General features: G+C 41.3%; 1 protein-coding gene across 1 annotated transcript in view; it reads left to right on the forward strand.

The window, feature by feature from the left end:
- The first annotated feature begins 379 nt into the window (after nt 1-379).
- MSRA (methionine sulfoxide reductase A) overlaps nt 380-19,507 on the forward strand; it is a 371,460-nt gene continuing 352,332 nt past the window's right edge. Inside the window, exon 1 of the mRNA XM_082843176.1 lies at nt 380-781. Within this exon, the coding sequence (XP_082699302.1) occupies nt 646-781 (136 nt within the window). The 5' untranslated portion in view covers nt 380-645. The remainder of the gene's footprint in view (nt 782-19,507) is intronic.

A 19,507-nucleotide genomic window follows, 5' to 3' on the forward strand; every position in this document is an offset into this window, starting at 1 on the left:
CCTTGTGTTTATCAGTATATTATTTCTATGTGTGTGCATATAAATATGTGTATATAAAACATTATATTGAATTATCTTTCCTATTCTTAACTTTTTGAAAATTGTGCTTAGTTTTCACTTTGGATAATCATCTTTTTGATAATTTATCATCATAATGGCTCCAGTGGAAACAGATACAGTTACTAGTTTGTAAGGTAGGTAGTCGTACAGCTTACTGGGCACACCGAGCAATTGTTAAGGAGGTTGTGAAATGCGAACGAACTTCAAAGTCAAAAGCCGGGCATTATTTTTTTGGCCCCTGCCGCTTCACGTACTTTGTACCGCCATTACTACACTTGTCTTCCGCCCGGGAACTTTGCACCTAAGGGAAGCAAGGAAAACTCGCAGGTGCCTCCCCGGACCCGGCCCCACGCCAGGGCGAGAACACGCCCTCGGTCCCGGCCCGCCCGGCACGAGGCTGAGGTAATTACTCGATTCCGGGGCGGGGGCAGCACAGCCCGCCGCGTACGTGCCCCCGCTGACCCGCCCGCCGGCCGGCCAGTGCACCCAGCTCCCGCCGCCCACGCCGGCCGCCCACTCCGCAGCGGCGAGTCGGCTCCCGACCGCGCCGGTCCACCCGGCGGCCCCTAGGCAACACACCCGCCCATGCTCGCCGCCGCCAGGACGGCCCACCAGCTCTTCCAGAGCCTCTTCTCCGTCCGTAGAATGGGTAACTCTGCCTCCAACATCGTCAGCCCACAGGCGGCCCTACCGGGCCGGAAGGAGGCGATCGCCGTAGCGGGTAAGGACGCGGGCACGCACAGAGGGCGCGGTCGTCGCCGCTACGCACGCGCATCTTCTGGCCGCCAGAAGGGAGCCGGGGGCCAGCCTCGGGAGGGTCGGCAGCCGGCGTTCTGCGCAGGCGCGGAGGGCGCTGGCAGGGGAGGGGGCCAGGGGTAGCTATTCTTTCTTTGTTTGGGTTCTCACCAGCTAAAACAACGCGAAACGCGTTGACTGGACCTACTACGGTGGTATCATTCACCTACAGTGCAAATACCCCGGCGGCTTCAAACTTCGGGCGGGAAAAGCACTGACCCAATTTTCGCCCTTTCCCACGGTGTGCATCCCCTTTCCTTTTGGCACCGGCCGCTGGGATGCAGGCCACTTGCAGCGGTGCTGCGGCGTTGTGTTGTCACTGGAAGCAATGGAATGGTACAGAACGATGAATACTGCAGTTTTGAAATTGTTTCTCACTTCACTGTTCTGGTTGTAGGAATTATCCTCAGGCTACCATTATCCTCCAGGACTGCCCGGTTTCCCCCAGTTGGCAGGAGCTGCCCCTGGCCCTGTGCTCCCGGGTTTGCCTGTGTGTGTCAGCCATGCAGAAAAGCTGTGCTTCCCAAACTTAAAAATAATTTTCCAATCTCATACCAATACTTCTGGAGAGTATAATAAAATATATATAAAATATAATAAAAGTGAAATGCTAGAAAAATGAAATAAAATGAATAAAAATGAAAAAATATAATAAAAATGAAATGCTAGAAACTGCTCTAAAAGTTTCGAAAGCTTAACTCTAATTTCTGTCTCAGCCCCATAGAAGGTCGCAGATAGCACGTGTCCACCAACCTGAGGACCATACTTTTTGAGAAGAATTACCTTGGTGCATTGCTTCTCAAAGTGTAGTCCCAATGATATCTTTTAAATACGCCCTTCCGGTGATACTAATGCACTTGGTAGTTTGTAAACGGGTGCCTTAGAGGTGTTGGAGGATTAAGCGGTGATTAATCTTTTACGTATGGCTCGATGCCAAGATAAATCCTGCATTTACAGTTTTCTAGGGACTCTTCCATCTTTCTTTTCCTTAAAGAATTGTTGAGTATATATAGGAGGAGGTCGTTCTGAGGGTCTGTGTATCATACACAATACTCAGTATGAGAATGGAGAAGGTAGAGGTCTTTGGATTTGAGGCAGTTTGGGAACTGATGCTGTGTGACCTGTTTCTCATTCACCTACATTAGCAGTTCTATTTCCTATGTCCCATATCACTTCACTCCCAGCTCATTGATAGCCTTAAAAAGCTTATTTTATTTCTGACTCAAATTCAGAGAATGAGTTTCAAAAAAAAAAAAAATCCAGATTATCTTTAACTCTGTCTCTAAATTACATAACCCCATTATCTAAACTTTATCTTGAAAGAGAATTCTCTTTTAACAAACTAGGATTCATAAATGGATATTTAAAGGCAATAATTCTCAATGCTGAACTTTCCCAGCTTGTATGAAACTTCCTCTTTACACACTACAGTGTCTGTGGTATGTCCTCCTAGACATCTAAAAACAAACAAACCAAAAACTCCTGATCAGATTTCCAAACTGGTTCAAGGTTAAAACTGACCACAATTTAGTTCTCCTTTATCTTAACCAAAGTCTTCCCACTCAGTTCTTTAGTATATAAATGACACTTCTGGTAAAAGATTAACATGACAGAAACAAGCCAATGATTTCTTTTTCTATCCATCTAATAACTCTGACTGCAAAACCTCAGGACTTGGTTCCTGTCCAGGCTCTTCTGCCTTTTTATATAGCCATGCATACATTGCTATATCTGGACCAGTGAACTGTTTTTTTTGGTGTAGGGCCAAGCCTATAAGGCACATGTCCTTTTTGTTCAGCTGTTGTAACTTCCACCCCCACAAATACTTAAATTTTAGATTGTGGCCTTTTCTATCTCTACCCCTGGTACTGCTGCCTCGACAGGTTGCCGAAGGTTCTGATTGGCCCAAGAAATGGGCAGTGTTACCTCTTTGGTGGGTTTTCAGTGGCTGTAAGATAGAAGCTTAGGGACTTAATATTATTGTTTTGAAAGTTAAATTCATCTCTACTCCAACCTCCAATCTGTTTAACAGCTTTTCACCTTTCTGTATTACCTCTGTCTATGTCTGTTGTTATTTGCAACCTACCCTTAGTTAATTTATAAAGGTAACATGGTTTCAGGAAAAATACTAATGATATTTTTATTTTGTTCTACAACAGGATGCACTAATTTAAAAAATTCATATGGAAAAATAAGCAGGAATAGTTAATGGTAACTGTAAAAGAAGAACAAAGAGGGACAACTAGCCCTTGCACATAGTAAAAGTGAAGCTTAATAATTTAAACAGTGTGGGACTGGTCCATGAATAGATAGGTCGATAGGAAGATCAGAAATTCTTAAATACGTATGAGAATGTAGCATATGGTACAGGTGACATCTCAAATCAGTGGGGAAAAGATGGAATATTCAATAAATGGTTATGGGACAACTGAGTAGCCATATGGAAAACAAACAAACAAACAAAAACCCCAAAAAAACCCCCACTAAAGTTGGATCTGTACTTCACATCTTAAACCAGGATAAGTTCCAAAAGATGTATGTTGATAATAGCTCACTCTTATTGAGTGTTTACTATATGCTGGACACTGTAGTAATTGATTTACATTTACTAATACGTTTAATCTTCACAACAACCTGAGGAGGTGGTAACCTGTTACTATCCCCACTTGTAGGTGTGGAAACTGAGGCCTATAGCATTTAGGTGACTTATACAAGGTCATATAGCTAATAAGTAGTGGATCTGGGATATGAATATAGGCAGTTTGCCTCTAGGGTTTGTGATCTTAACTACTATATGTACTGTTTTTTCATTTAGTTAAATGTAAAAAATGAAATAATTTAAGGATGAGCAAGGGAGAATTCCTTTAGAAAGGAAAGCCTTTTTAACCATGACTTGAAAATCAGAAGACTTAAAAAACTGATAAATTGGATCACAACAAAATAAAAATCTTCTGCAGGCAAAAATTACCGCAAGCAAATTCAAAAGACAAACTGGGGTAAATATTTGCAACTCATATCGTAGGTGAAGGACTAATCTCCCTAATATATAAGAAGCTTCTAGAAGATAATAAGAAAACACCAACATCCATTAGAAAAATAGACAAAGGTTATGAGCAGTTTACAGAAAAGGAAGTATAATTGGCTCTTAAACATATAAAAAGATGCTCAGCTTCATTCATAATGAGGAGAATGCAAGTACCAGTTTTCATTCTTCAGACTGGCAAAAATCCAGAAATTTGATGATACACTTTGTTGGTAAATCCTTGAGGGAGAAGACACTCTTGTACATAGCTGGCAAGAATGTAAATTGGCTCAACTCTTATGGAAGGCAATTTGGCCATATCTGTCAAAAATTTAAATGTGTATACCTTTTGACCCAGGAATTCAATTTCTGGGAATTTATCCTACAGATATACTTGCATTCGTGCCAAATGATGACTGTACCAGGTTATTCACTGCAGCTTTTCTTGCAGTAGTCAAAGATTGGAAACAACCCAAACGCCCATCAATAGGGGCTAGTTAAATTAATTATGGTTCATCCTCACAATGAAATATGCAGCTGTAAAAAAGAACATGGAATATCTATATGAATGGGTATGGAGAGGTTGCCAAGATATAGTGTTAGGTGAAAAATGCAAGGTCAGAACAGTGTTATATGTTAACTTTTGTGTGAACAGGGAGGATAATAATAATATTTATGCACAAAGAAACTTTGGAAGGATAGATAAGAAAGTAATGGCCACGGAGAGGGCGATGCAGTGAGCTGATGGTGGAGGGGAGACACAGGTGGGAGACTTGACTCCGTGCTTTTTTTTAACTTTTGGTTCTTATAATGCGACTGCATTATTGAATTAAGTAACTCCACTTTGAAGATGATCTCTTTCTGCTGTTTTTAGTCTAATTGACCACCTTACTATCATCTTTTTTTCATCCCTATTTCAAGTTCTTTTTTTTCCTTTTTAAATTTTGCTCTTTTTCATGTCAAGTTCTGTTTTTCTTCCCCAACTTGCTTTTGTAATCAAAATCCACATTTCGGCGTGATTTAAAAATCTAAATTTAGAGGGTGAAATTGGAATAAGTTAATCCAAATCATTTTACATTTCATAAATATTCATTTTTATTGAAGTGTCAATTGTGGTGGCATCATTTATACAAAGAAAAGATCCTTGGGGACAAATTCCTTCCACTATTATGTAGAAGGCATTATGTGTATTTCTTTTATTTTGAGTGATGTACATAGACTTTTAAAAGAAAATCATGGAAAACAAATTTCCTTTTAGAAAAATTTTCACCAGTGTGTGATTAACTTCTAAATTGTAGGACACAGAGCTATTATCTCTCCTCTTTGCATCCTGTCTAAAGCTCTTTATTTTACCCTCTGTTTCAGAATCCTCAGTACTTTCCTGAAGTCCCTGGGATAAGGGTATTCCATATCTCCCGCCATCTGACCCTTACCTTCCCAGCCTTTTTTCCTACTGTGCCCCTATAGAACCCCATCTTCTGGCTAGCATGTGTTTCAGTGTTTTGCCTCTGGAAACATTCATGTGATTTTACCCAAGTGGGTTCCACACGCTAATCTTTTCATTTAGTCATTCATTAAATGTTTATTAAATGCCTGCTTGGGTAAAATATTGTGATTTCCATATATCCTTATCCTGCTCTTCCTCAAAACTTACCCTGCTTGAATTCCCTTTCTCCTATAAACCCATGCCTTTCCTCTCCAACCTAAGCAATCCCTTTCTTCTCTACTAGACAAATAATTTTGAACTATTTTATGAATCCTTCTATCAGATCTTGCATTGCTACTGAGGTGCTTTTTTGCTACCCAAGTTATTAAATCTCTGTCTTATTGTAGTAGGGGTGGGGTGGGTGTGCAGCCGTTATCACAAGACCTTTAGCGCATCAGTTAGAGGTCCCACTCCGCCAACATTCAGCCTGACAGTGGTCCTCAAGGCAGACAGTGCAGTGAGAGGCCGATCGTGGCCGTTTCCCTGGAGCCCTCCATGCCCTCCGGTCTTGGGGCTGGCGGGTGAGCTGGGGGCTCAGGGACAGGCTGAGGGCTATGTCCCGCAGAGCCCCAGAGTCCATGCCACGGGTGCCTGCTGGCCAGGCCCAGGCCTTGAGGCAGCAGCGAACATCTTCCTCATCCCCACCTCTGCTACCTAAAGGGGGTGGCTGTCTGCATGGGTGGCAGTCCACGGAGGCCTCAGCGACTGGAGTATACGGACACTGCCATCAAGGTAACAGCTTCAGCCAGCTTCAGCCTCTCTGTTCAAGTTTCAAAAATTGGTCCAGCTGAGATCAGTTGTCTACCCCTAGGAGGTGGCCATAGGTCAGGGTTAAGTTGCAAGGACATTGCACAGCATTACTTCAGGTCCACCTCTGTGGTTGGGCTATTCTCAAAGAAGGGCAGTTGTCATGAGCTGGGAATTCACCTGATGGGTATTTGCTACAAGAGGTATTACATTGATCATACACAAATGATTCTCTCCAGTTTAAATGCAAAGCCTGAGGGCCGGCTGGATCCTGGGCGCCTTGCCCCCCTCAGTGATGACAGCTGGGCCAGGTCTGGGGACCTGGCCCTGAGGGCAACGCCAGCTGAGATCTGACTCTTTAGCCCGGCCTGGGCACTGGCGGGAGGACCCAGACTGGGTGCTGGACAGACGCTCCTGGGCAGGGTAACCGGCCGGCGCAGGGACCCCCCTCCTCTCGGCCAGGGCCTGGACCTCGGAGGGCGAAAGGTGAGCCTTGGGACCTTGCTCTCTCTTGTCAGGACAGAGAATAACAATTTGTTTTGGTGAAGGTTTACAGGAACATCGTGACCTGACGTGACCCAACCTCAGGAGCAAAGGATCTGACACCAAGAAGTTTCACAGCTAACCACGCGCCTCCCTCACCTTTCCTATAAAAAGGCTTTGCTGAAAGCATTCCGGGAGTTCGGGGTTTCTGAAGCATGGGCCGCCTGTCTCCTTACATGGCCCTGCAGTAAGCCTTTCTCTGCTCCAAACTCTACCGTTTTGGTATTGTTTGGCCTCACTGTGCGTCGGGCACACAGACTTGTGTTTGATAACATTATCTCCCCATATGAGTGTGAGCTCCCCAGAAGGATGTCTGTCCAGAGTGGGGAGCCATGTTTCACTCCTTAAAGCGAGGGACTGGACCATGTTTGATACTTATTTTATCCTGTAGTGTGTAGCACTTCACAAAGGGTACTGCCTGCCTGCATCAGACACTCAGTAATGTTTTGTGGATATTGGGGGAGAATGTGGTTAATGCCTGAAAACAAAGACCAAAAAGGTGGTTTTTTTATGTGACCATCGTGTGACCAATGGTGACCCAGAGAAACTAGCAAAAACATAATATGTTTTATCCATGGGGTACATATTCTGAATTTTTTTTCCACTAGTGGTGGTGGATTTGTGCTGATTTCAGAATTCCCTCTCAATCACTCTTGTGACCAGTGGTAAACTTTTCGACTGGCCAGGATGAATGATGGGAAGCCCCTTGTCTTCAAATCTCTGAGCAGGGACGTGCTAGGGACCTGCAGCAGCGGTGGGGAAAAGGATGTCATGCTCAGCACAGCCCTTGGGGGGCCCCGTCCTGCTCCCCTCTGGTTCAGGGGACACAGCGAGCCCCTGTATCAGCTGGGGAGGGAGGAGAGTGACGACAGCTGGGTGAGGAGACTCAGCCTGTGACATGGGTCCCAAGAGAGCCAGCAGCCTCCAGGCCCTCAGCAAGGACCAGAGTGAAGGCCTCTTTGCCGAGCTTGGTCTGGCCCCTTCACAGACCCCAGTGGCCTGGGAGCCATCACCCCTGCTGCCTTGGCAGATGACCAGGCCCCTTCTCATACTACAGCAGCTGGCTGTAGCCCCTGCCATCCTGTGCCAGCCCAGATCTCGAACTCTGGCACTGTACGAAAGACTGAATTCTGCAGAAGATGGTTTCAGGGTGTCAGTGTGAGGAAGAAAAGTTGTGGATCTTCTACATCCTGTTCTTTCATCTTTCTTCCCTCATAAGTCTACAGTTTGTCTGAGAGCATCAGAATATCTAATGTTTTATGAAATAGTAGCATTAGAGTACAAACTACTTCAGGGCAGAATTTTGTCTTATTCTTTGTGTCTGGAACACAGTAGGTTGACAATAAATATTTGCTGAATGACTGTAGCATATTATGTTGTGATCTCTTTGATGGGCAGGCCCCTCAAAAACATACCTGTGTTGTGATACAGAATAGATAGTCAATAGCTGTTTGAATGGGTTCTAGGTACTTTCTCCATAAGCATCTTAGCTGTAGACATCTTTGCTGCAAGCATTTTTTGCTGCAGAACTAACTGGCAGTTTTGCTGTGAAAGATGAAATAACTGGTTGACAGTTTTTGGTTTGACAGTTTGGTTTTAACTGGTTGAAATGCGTTAGCATTTCTTCCACTTAGTGACATTATTGATGGCTTTACTGAGCTGACAGATGACAGTGATTTGCCCCAAGAGTAGGTTTTTTAGTTTGAAACACACTGCATTGGAGGAGGAAGAGACTAAGGACCTCAAAGGTGCAGAGTTGAACCCACGTTTCCCATAGAACTTTGGAACATCTATCAATGGACATGTGCCAACATGCTAAGAACACACAACAGAGTAGAGGCTTTCACAAGGCAACACAGAGCTCAGTTACAAATGCGCATGCTAGTGTTTGGAAACTGATACCTCTCTTAATGAAGGAAGAAATTTTAGAGAAAATTTGTCTGATGCTGAACGAGGAAATGAATCAACAAGCAAGAATAAAGTATAGAACGCAATAAATGAAAGACTTGGAAGACGAGTTTTCAGGTACAACCCACAAAGTAAAATCAGTTATTTGGGCAGTATCGCCATGAATCTACACTTCTCATGTTTTATTACGTCCTTTTTAATGTCCCTCTTTTATTTTTCATTATTTTATCTTTCAGGGCAAAATTGCCTTACGTCCAATTACTTAACCCAGTGGAAATGTTTGTGGCAAAAATGCATCAGGGGGCTTCCCTGGTGGCACAGTGGTTGAGAGTCCGCCTGCCAGTGCAGGGGACACGGGTTCGTGCCCCGGTCCGGGAAGATCCCACATGCCGCGGAGCGGCTGGGCCCGTGAGCCATGGTCGCTGAGCCTGCGTGTCCCTCCGGAGCCTCTGCTCAGCAGCGGGAGAGGCCACAACAGTGAGAGGCCCGTGTACCACAAAAAAAAAAAAAAAAGCATCAGGCAACATTGTCTCTGGCAAGAATGCTTATGAAAGCACTGGACACGGGTTGAGTAATGGAGAGGAGAATAGCACATTGAAGAAGACAGGAAGGGTGGGCACCTGGGGACTTGGGATTGCCACTGTTTGCTGGTTTCTGTGTTAATAGTCTTTCCTATTATACCGGAAAAATGTGTTACCTAGATAGCATTTCGACAGCCAAATGGAAATGTATGTGATAAGGAGTGGGCCATATTTGAAGAACGGAGCATCAGTCCACCCTTGGTACGTGATGGCAGCCTCCTTAGCTGTCACTTCTTCCTTCCTGGAGTTCAGAGCATCAGCCCAGGCTCGGCTGCACAGAGCTGAGTTTTCTCCATGCTGCCCAGACCTTTGGTTACGTCAGATTTCTAGTAGGCCATGGGTTTGTCATCATGGGGTAGTTCAGTCATTTTAACTTGTGTCTATCTCCTCACCAACTTTTAAGCTAAGAGATGGTGAGAGGTTGGGAGAGTCTGACATCTGCCTTGTCTTTGAATAAGTGGAATTGGCATTTGCTGGCATCACCCCTGTCGTTGCCTGCATTTTACTGCTTTACTCTTTGTACTGTCTTCTCCTGGCTGGCTGGCTAGCTTCTTCCCAACCACTCTCATCTGTGCATGGCTTCTGAAAGCTAGATCTCATCTTGCAAAAGTTCCGCTTCCCATTTCCAAATTCTTAGAGGATACGTATGTCCGGCCATAACCCCAAACTCAGTTATAAGACCAAACTTACCATTTTCCCTTCAAAACACTGGATACATATTTTAATTTCCCCATTTCTATTGTGGCACTACTCTCCCCCAAACCTTAGCCACATTCATCTTCGATCCTTGCCTCTGTATTTAAACTGGTCCTCTTCCGGTGAGTCTTGATTGTTCCTTGCCTTCTGTATTAGTCAGGGTTTTCCAGAGAAACAGAACAATATATATATAGTATGAGGGACTGGAGCACATGATTATGGAGGCTGAAAAGTCCAAGATCTGCTGTCTGCAAGCTGGAGGCCCAGGAGAACTGGTGATGTAATGCAGTCCAACCCTGAAAGCTGAGAACCAGGGGAGCCAATGGTGTAAGTTCCAGTCTGAGTCTTAAAGCCTGAGAACAAGGAACATCTGATGTCAGGAGAAGATGGATATTACAGCTCAGACAGAGTGACTTCCCCCTTCTTCCATCTTTTACTTCTAATCCGATTGGATTGAATGAGCACCCTCCCCCCCCATCTTGGTGGGATCATCTTCTTTACTCAGTGTACCAACTCAAATGCTAATCTCTTCTGGAAGCACCTTCACAATACACATGGAAATAATGTTTTACCAGCTATCTGGGCATCCTTTAGCCCAGTCAGCTTGGCACAGAAAACTAACCATGACACTTGCCTTGTTCACTGCTTTCAGCCTTCCCAGTCTGTCATGAGCACCACTACCAGGCATCTGTTTAAACCTCAGATTTCTGTCACTGCTAAGAAAACAGCGGTAACTGTGAGATCTGGGTGATGACTTTCTTCATCCTGGGGTTAGAAACATTCTTTGACTTGCCGCTAATCTCAGTGTTCCTGATCTCTGCTTCCACTGCTGAGGCTGACTTCTACTCTTAGTACCTTCCTCTGGGAAGTTTGCTTTTTTCCTCACAGCCCATCTCAATCTTCCTGGGCCTTTCAAGGCTAATCTCAGTTCTTCCCCTTCCATGCTGCCTTTTGGGGACTGTTTCAGCATTGATTGCTCTCAGAACTAGAGGTGGAGCTAGGGCTTTGAGGCCCTGTTTTACACTTTCATTCCAGTGTGTCTTCTTAAGGGATGTAAAGGTTGAGTTCCTTTAATGCATTTGGAGCTCAGAGATTGCCATTGTTCTCCCTTGCGTTTACTGAACTTCTAACCTGGTTACGGTGCCCTGTGGGCATGACCAGAGCTCTTGGATTACAATGGTCAGGCTGCTTGGTCTTCTGGTAACTTCCTCTCTGGATGTCCTGTCAAAACGTTCTTCCCATTTGGTGAGACACTTGACTACTTTGATCATGATGCTGTTAAAATCAGCTGAGGCCTATTAAAACTTTTAAGAGTCTATCTGAGCAAAAACTGATTGGAATTGGGCAGTATCCCATCTAGCTGATAGAAAGGGGCTCTGAGGAGCTGTACAAAATGAAAGATTTTTATAGCCAGAAGGAAGCGGGAACAAGGAAGTTGTACTAGGCAGGGTGGTCATGGCAAGGTTACTTTCCTCCACGGGATGGCAGGAGATTCCTGACTGGTTCTTAAACCGTTTCTCTCTCATTTCTGGGAGACCCAAAACTGTAGCCAAGGTAAATCTTGGTTTGGTGACGTGGGGCTTAGCATAAGTGACTTTTTTGGGGGCCTATTTTTTGTTGGTTTTTAAACAATGCCAAATGCTTGATTTTACCTTGACCAGAGATTGCCATAGCCTCTGAACCAGCTGGGCTCTCTTCTGTAAGCTGGATCGCTTCTAAAATGTTGAATAAGGTTATTGCCCTTCACAGAGAAAGACATGGTTCCTTGCTTTCTATAGGACTTCTGTACCATTTCATGTGAGCATATCTACAGAGTTTCAGAGCAGGGTATATTTCTGATCCACTAGCTTGTTGAATAAGTGTGTTAAATTTACGTTATAATACAGCAAAGACTGGTAATAGTGAAACTGGAAGAAATGTAGAGTTATAATATGTTTTGATGACTATATTATCATTACATTTTTAAAAAATGAGGAATGAAATTCAGAAACATTGAATGTCTTCCCAGAGCATGTATATAAAATGAATTCTTTTGAAACTATTATCATGGTAAGGTAATAACATTAGTGTTGAATTTTCCTCTGGAACTTTTTCATATTTTAGCTTTAATTTTTTTTTTAATTTGTAGTTTACTCTTAGGTAATTTATAGTTTGCTTAGGTCAAACACAATGTGAAAAATTAAAAAGCATTGTTCACACGAGGCCAAAAATTATTCTTTGGCCAACTGAAGAAAATTTGATATTTTAACAGACATACTGTAGTTAGCAGATGAAAAGAAAACCACGTTAGGGTTTGCTGAATGAATCAGCCAGCTTTCAGAGTCCCGGAGAAAGCACTGCATGGCTGCAAACCTCCATTTCCTCATCCCTTCTTAAGAACCAATTCATGAAGAGCTACGTCATCTAGCAGGAAGCCCAATGTAACAACTCCTGCTTGGTCCCTGGGGTTCCTGGCCCACCACTTAGCATTCCTCGCACACCGAGCTGTGTGCACTGGCACGAAGCAGCCACACGGAGCTGCCCGCTCCCCCCACCGAGGCTGCAGCCGGCCTGATAACAGCCCTGCTCACCAGCTCACCAGGGTCTCTCCCTGACAACCGGAGGCAGGTTGCCGGGAAACCACATCCCTCCAAGAGGAGACCCTGCACCCAACTGCCTCTGCATGTAAAAGAGGTTGGAGGAGCCCCTTGCAGATAACTTTATTTTCAGAAATTTAAAAAAAAATTCTTTTTCTTTTTCAGGATGATGCTCATCCTAAGAAGTGCTGTGGATTTATTTTGATAAATGGAATAAAAGGGAATAATTATTTTCTGGTGAAAATTAGGTGTTGGATGAGTAAGATTATATAGCTGTTTGCTGTAGTAGTTTGGGGGAAACATATAGGAATAAGCTATATAAATTTAAATACGAATTTCCAGGGGCAAGATATGAACCAGGGGATTTATATGAATACGATGGAACTTAAGCTTTAACTATTTTGGTTCATTGAAAGCCCGATGATTATTGTTTTCAGAATAAGGAGATTGATTAAAGAGCTGAAACCTAGGTTTCTTTTTCTGTGTGTGTTTGGTTTGGAACTTGTAGGATGGTTGATAAACTAAATTGATATAATTAATAAAATGAAGATTCTCTACTGTTTACTCTCTTAGAAAGGAACCAAGGGGTCTTTGCTCTCAGCCTCTGGTTTCTCTTCCCAGGAAGTCTGTAATAGGCTATTCTCGCTGGTCCTACCCCCAGTCTTGAGATGGCTTCTCTTTGCTTCAGGGCCTTTATTACTTAAACCTTAATTTTTTTTTTTTTTTTTTTTTGCGGTACGCGGGCCTGTCACTGCCGTGGCCTCTCCCGCCGCAGAGCACAGGCTCCGGACGTGCAGGCCCAGCGGCCACGGCTCACGGGTCCAGCCGCTCCACGGCACGTGGGATCCTCCCGGACTGGGGCATGAACCCGCGCCCCCTGCATCGGCAGGCGGACTCCCAACCACTGTGCCACCAGGGAAGCCCAAACCTTAAATTTTTATTCATATTTTTGCTCAAAGTTTGATCTGTAAGTTTTTAATCATTTTTATCCTCTTCTCCCAACTTCCCAAGTAACCACTGTCCAAAACCAAGAGAGCATTCTTCAGTGCCTTTCTCCATATCCATAAAATGATATGTAAACACTCACATTATTTATTGTTGGTATTTTATAAAAATGAATCAACTTATATTCTCTGTATCTCACTTTTCTCACTTAATAGTACATTATGGAAATATATCCAAGTCAGCTGGTATATCTTAACATGTTCTTTTTAACAATATTAATAGGCTTAATTTTTTGGAGCAGTTTAAGGTTTACAGAGAAATTGAGTGAAAAGTACAGAGAGTTCCCATATACACACGCCCCTCCTCCCCAAGTTTCCCCTGTTGTTAACAGTTTGCTTTAGATGGTACATGTTACAATTGATGAGCCGATATCAATACATAATTATTAACTAGTCCATACTTTACATTAGGGTTCATTCTATGTGTTTTGACAAAATGACAGGTATCTGCTGTTAACAGTATCATACAGAGTAGTTTCATTCACCTGAAGATCCGTGTGTTCCACCTAGTCTTCCCTCCTCCCTGATGAACCCCTGGCAACCACTGATCTTTTTACTGTTTCCATAATTTTGCCTTTTCAGAAATTTCATATAGTTGGAATCATATAGTATGCAGCCATTTCAGGTTGGCTTCCTTCACTTAGCAGTAAGCATTTAGGGTTCCTCCATATCTTGATAGCTCATTTCTTTTCAGTGCTGAATAATACTCAGTTGTATGGATTTATCACATTTTGTTTATCCATTCACCAGTTGAAGAGCATCTTGGTTGCTTCCAAGTTTCGGCAGTTATGAGAAAAGTTACTGTAAACATTCTTATATAGGTTTTCGTGTGAACATAAGTTTTTAACTCCTTTGGGTGAATACCACGGACCACAATTGCTGGATCATATGGTAAGAGTATGTTTAGTTTTGTAAGAAACTGCCAGACTGTGTTCCAGAGTGGACCATTTCCCATTCTCATCAGCAGTGAATAAGATTCCTGTTGATTCACATCCTTGTCAGTATTTGGTTTAGTCAGTGTTTTAAATTTTAGCCATTCTAAAGGTATGAAGTGGTATTTCATTGTTGTTTTAATTTGCAATTCCTTAATGACATATGATGGACATCTTTGCACATGCTTATTTATCATCTGTATATCTTCTTTGGTGAAGTATCTGTTTATGTCTTTTGCCTACTTTTTAATTGGATTTTTAATTTTCTTATTGTTGAGTTTTAAGAGTTCTTTTTATATTTTGGATAGCAGTCCTTTATCAGATATGTATTTTGCAAATATTTTCTTCCAGACTGTGGCCTGTCTTCTTATACTCTTGACAGTGTCTTTTGCAGAGCAGACATTTTAAATTTTAATGAAGCCCAGCTTATCAATTTTTTCTTTCATGGATCACATTTTTGGTGTAGTATCTAAAAATTCATTTCTGAATCTAAGGTCACTGGTATTTTCTCATGTTACTTTCTAGAAGCTTTATAGATTTGCATTTTAAATTTTGAGTTAATTTTTGTGAAAGATGTAAGGTCTGGGTCTAGATTATTATTATTATTATTTTTTTGCATGTGAACGTCCAGTTGTTCACCATTTTCAAAAGGCTGTCTTTGTTCCATTGCATTGGCTTTCCTCCCTTGTCAAAGGTCAGTTGACTATATTTGTGATTGTTTCTGGGCTCTTTATTCTGTTCTGTTGATCCATTTGTCTGTTCTTTCACCATTACCACACTGTCTTGATTATGGTAGTTTTATGGTAAGTCTTGAACTTGGGTAGGATCAGTCCTCTGTCATTGTTCTTCTTCAATATTGTGTTGGCATCTCTGGCTCTTTTGCCTCCATATGAACTTTAGAATCATTTTGTCCATATCCACGAAATAACTTGCTGGGACTTCGATTGGGATAGTGTTGAATCTATAGATCAAGCTGGGAAGACCTGACATCTTGGCAATATTGAGTCTTCCTATCCAGGTGCATGGAATATCTCTACATTTATTTAGATATTCTTTGATTTCTTTCATCAGAATTTTGTGGTTTTCCCATATAGATCTTATACATATTTTGTTAGATTTAAACCTCAGTATTTAATTTCCTTTAGTGCTAATGTTAATGGTATTATGTTTTTAAATTTCAAATTCCAGTTGTTCACTGTTGGCATATAAGACAACATTTAACTATAGTATATTAACCTTATATCCTGTAACCTTACTATAATTGCCTATTAATTCTAGGAGTTTTTTTTTTTTCAATTCATTGAGATTTTCTACATGGACAACCATGTCATCTGCAAACAAAGACATCTTTATTTCTTTTTTCCCAATCTGTATACCTTTTATTTCCTTTTCTTATTGGCATTAGCTAGCACTTCCAGTATGATGTTGAATAGGAGTGGTGAGAGGGGACATCCTTGCCTTATTCCTGATCTTAGAGGTAAAGCATCTAGTTTCTCACCATTAATTATCATGTTAATGTAGGTTTTTTGTACATGTTCTTTATCAGGTTGGGGAAGTTCCCCACTATGCTTAGTTTGCTGAAATTTAATATGTTGTTTTTAATGGTTGCATAATAGCTCATGGTATGTATGTACCACAGCTTACTAAAATAAACAAAGCTCATCTTTTTATCAGTTATTAAGGGTTTGGCTCCAGTAGCGCTGTAGATATGTTTATTAATCGTGATATGTGATACACGTACTGTAAGCACTTATGAATACCTTCCCTGTAAATCTAGCCAAAGGAGATAAAGTTGGTGCCAGGTTATGCAGTGCCTCAAAGCCAATGTAAGTAAGGAGTTTGGATCAGAATGGAAAATGGGAAAAATGTAGGTTCTGTGGTGATGCATACTCTGGGGGGACATCAGAGGTTCAGACACACAGATGCTTACTGTCTGTCTATGAAGTATAAGCATCCTCTGGGTCCTGGATGCTTGCTAATACAATTTGGATTGGTTTCTAGATACAGCTGGGCAGCCAGGTTGTGGAATTGTTTATTCTGAGAACTTAAAGGTCAGTTTGCATCTAGAGTTATGACCTGGTTACATTTAATGAACTGGACTAGAAAGTTTTATACCTTTACTATAAACCAGAGCTTGGCAGAATATGGTCTGTGGGTCAAATTTGGCCTATAGTCTGTTTTTTTAAAAATTAAACTTTTTATTTTGAGATAATTATAGATTCACGTACAGTTGTAAAAAATAATACAGAGAGATTCTGTGTACCTTTTACCCAGTTTCCCCAATGGTAACATCTTGGAAATCTGTTGTGCACAATTAAGATATTGACAGTGATAGTCAATATACAGAACAGTTTTGTCACCACAAGGATCCCCTGTGTTGCCCCTTTATAGCCACTCCCACCTCCTTCCTTCCCTCCCCACCCCCCATCCCTAATACCTGGCAACCACTAATCTATTCTCCATGTCTATAATTTTATCATATCAAGAACGCTATATAAATGGAATCATACAGCATGTAACTTTTTGGGGTTGCTTTTTTCAGTCAACATAATTCCCTGGAGGTTTGTTGAAGTTGTTGCACGTGTCAGTGTCAATACTTTGTTCCCTTTTATTGCAGAGTAGTATCCCAGGGTATGAATGTACCAGTTTGTGTAACCATTCACCTACTGAAAGACATCTGGATTGTTTCCAATTTTTGGCTATTATGAATAAATCTGCTATGAACATTTGTGTACAGTTTTTTTATGTGAACATAGTTTTCATTTCTCTGAGATCAAGGCCCAAGAGTGCAATTGCTGTGTCATACGGTAGTCACGTGTTTAGTTTTATAAGAAAATGCCAGAATATTTTTCCAGAGTGGTTGTACCATTTTACATTCCCATCAGCAGTGTCTGAGTGATTCTGTCTGTTCATCCTTGCCAGCATTTGTTGTTGTCACCAGTTTTTATTTTAGCCATTCTGATAGGTGTGTAGTGATACCTCATCACGGTTAAAATTTTTATTTCCCTCAAGGCTAATGATGTTGAACACCTTTTCATGCGCTTTCATGTCATTTGTGTATCCTCTTCAACGAAATGTCTTGGTAAAATGTTAGACATTTCTATTTGGATTATTTGCCCTTTTACTGATCATTTTTTAAAGTTCTTTATATATTCTAAGTATTAGTTCTTTGTCAGATACGTGGCTTGCAAATATTTTTTCCTAGCCTGTAGCTTGTTTTTTAATCTTCTTAGTAGAGCCTTTGCAGAGTAAAAGTTTTCAATTTTGATGAGTTCCAATTTATCAGTTCTTCCTTTTATGGATTGTGCTTTTGGTTTTAAGCCTAAGAACTCTTTGCCTAGCCTGATCCCAAAGATTTTCTCCTATTTTTTTCTGAAAGTTTTATGGTTTTACATTTTACATGTGAGTCTGTGATCCATTTTGAGTTAATTTTTTTTAAAGTTTGAGATTTAGTTCGAGGTTCCTTTTTGTGTTTTTTGGCCTATGGATATCTAATTGCTGAAGCACCATTTGTTGAAATCCTGCACTCCAAACCTTAGGGGAAAAGCCTTCAGTCCTTCATTGTTAAGTGTGATGTTAGCTGTAGATTTTTTGCAGATGCTTATTATTGTAATTCCCCTCTATTCCTAACTTGATGAGAGCTTTATTATAAATGAGTCTTCCACAACCCGTTTTTGTAAATAAATTTTTATTGGGACACAGGCATGCTTATTGGTTCGTCTGCTGTCTATGTCTGCTTTCACAGTACAATACCGGAACTGAGTATTTGTGACAGGGATCATGTGACCTTCAAAGCCTAAAATATCTATTATCTGGCCTTTTACAGAAAAGGTTTTCTGACTGCTGCTATAGTTTCACGACATCTTTCTTTTGGTTCCTCCTGTCTCTTGATATTGTAAGATGGTTACAAACTCTTAATTACTCTACACATGCATCTTCAATTGCCCAAAACTTAGACCCTGAGTTGTTGGCAGTGCCCACCTCAAAAGAAAGCAGAGTATGGATGTGTGTAGATCTGGCTGACTTCCAAAGGGCTTCCCTACTGTAATGTGTCTGTATTTCTATCAGCAGTAGTATTTTGGGTAGTTCTTACCTGCTAACTACTGTTAACTCCTTACCTTGACCATCCACCTGAACAAATTACTTGCGTTGCACTGGCCCTTCTTTCCTGCCCAGATTCCCTGACTCTTACTGTATGTTGTCTGCATTGCTGTGTTTTGAGAATGTTTACACGATGGGATGATCCATGACCTTAGTGATCTCTAAAGGGTCCAGTGGAGTGTGGCATTCTAAACTCAGTGACTCTTTACATTGTAGATACATATTTATTACGTTTCATTTTTCTAAGGGAGTTTTAAAGTTTTGACAAGTTATTGCTTTGGTTGAAAATGAGGACCTGGATAAACGATGACCTGAGTCCTTAAGTTAGGAAATAAGCGAATATGTTCCTTTGATCACTGAAAGGTAAACCACTGTGGTTTTGCACGTATTGATTATTAATCCTGCATCTCTGCATACACATTTTGGTCTAGCTTCCTTCATCTACTCTCTCTAGAACATGCCTTGACCAATAATATCAATACCTCTGTTTCTTCTCTTCACCAAGCTTCCTTTTACCTGTTACCACCTCTGCTCTCAGCAGTGTCTTCTCTTATGCCCCAACACATTTGACCCTCATCTCTTAGAACCTTGAGCATTTTTTTCTTTACTATTCATTGGGTTTGCAATCTTATTCTTTGAAGACATCTTATATTGTTGTCTTATTGTTTAACTTTATAATACTGATTTATTATATACTTCTCTATAATGGCATTTTAAGTTTAGTGAGGGCTTATTTACTTATTCATATAAGTAGTATACAAATTTGTATAAGTAGTTTATTTGTAAAGCTCTACGCCTGTGCATGTTTATGTTACACATTAGTTATTAGTTAAATGAATGAAAGAATGATTGAGCTAATATTCTGTGTAGTATTAAGTTTGGAAGTTGTCTGTTCAATAAAATCCTTTTAGTATAGTACAGGTCAATAGATAGTAATATTAATGAATCTCAATAAATGAATGTTCTGTTTTTAACTTACGTTCCAGCACAAACTATCCATCTTTAGAAATTTGATTATGACCGCTTGTGAGAACCCAGTGGCTGACTTTCATAATA

Source organism: Leucopleurus acutus (assembly GCF_964270905.1).
Source record: "Leucopleurus acutus genome assembly, chromosome: 7".
Classification (NCBI taxonomy): Eukaryota; Metazoa; Chordata; class Mammalia; order Artiodactyla; family Delphinidae; genus Leucopleurus; species Leucopleurus acutus.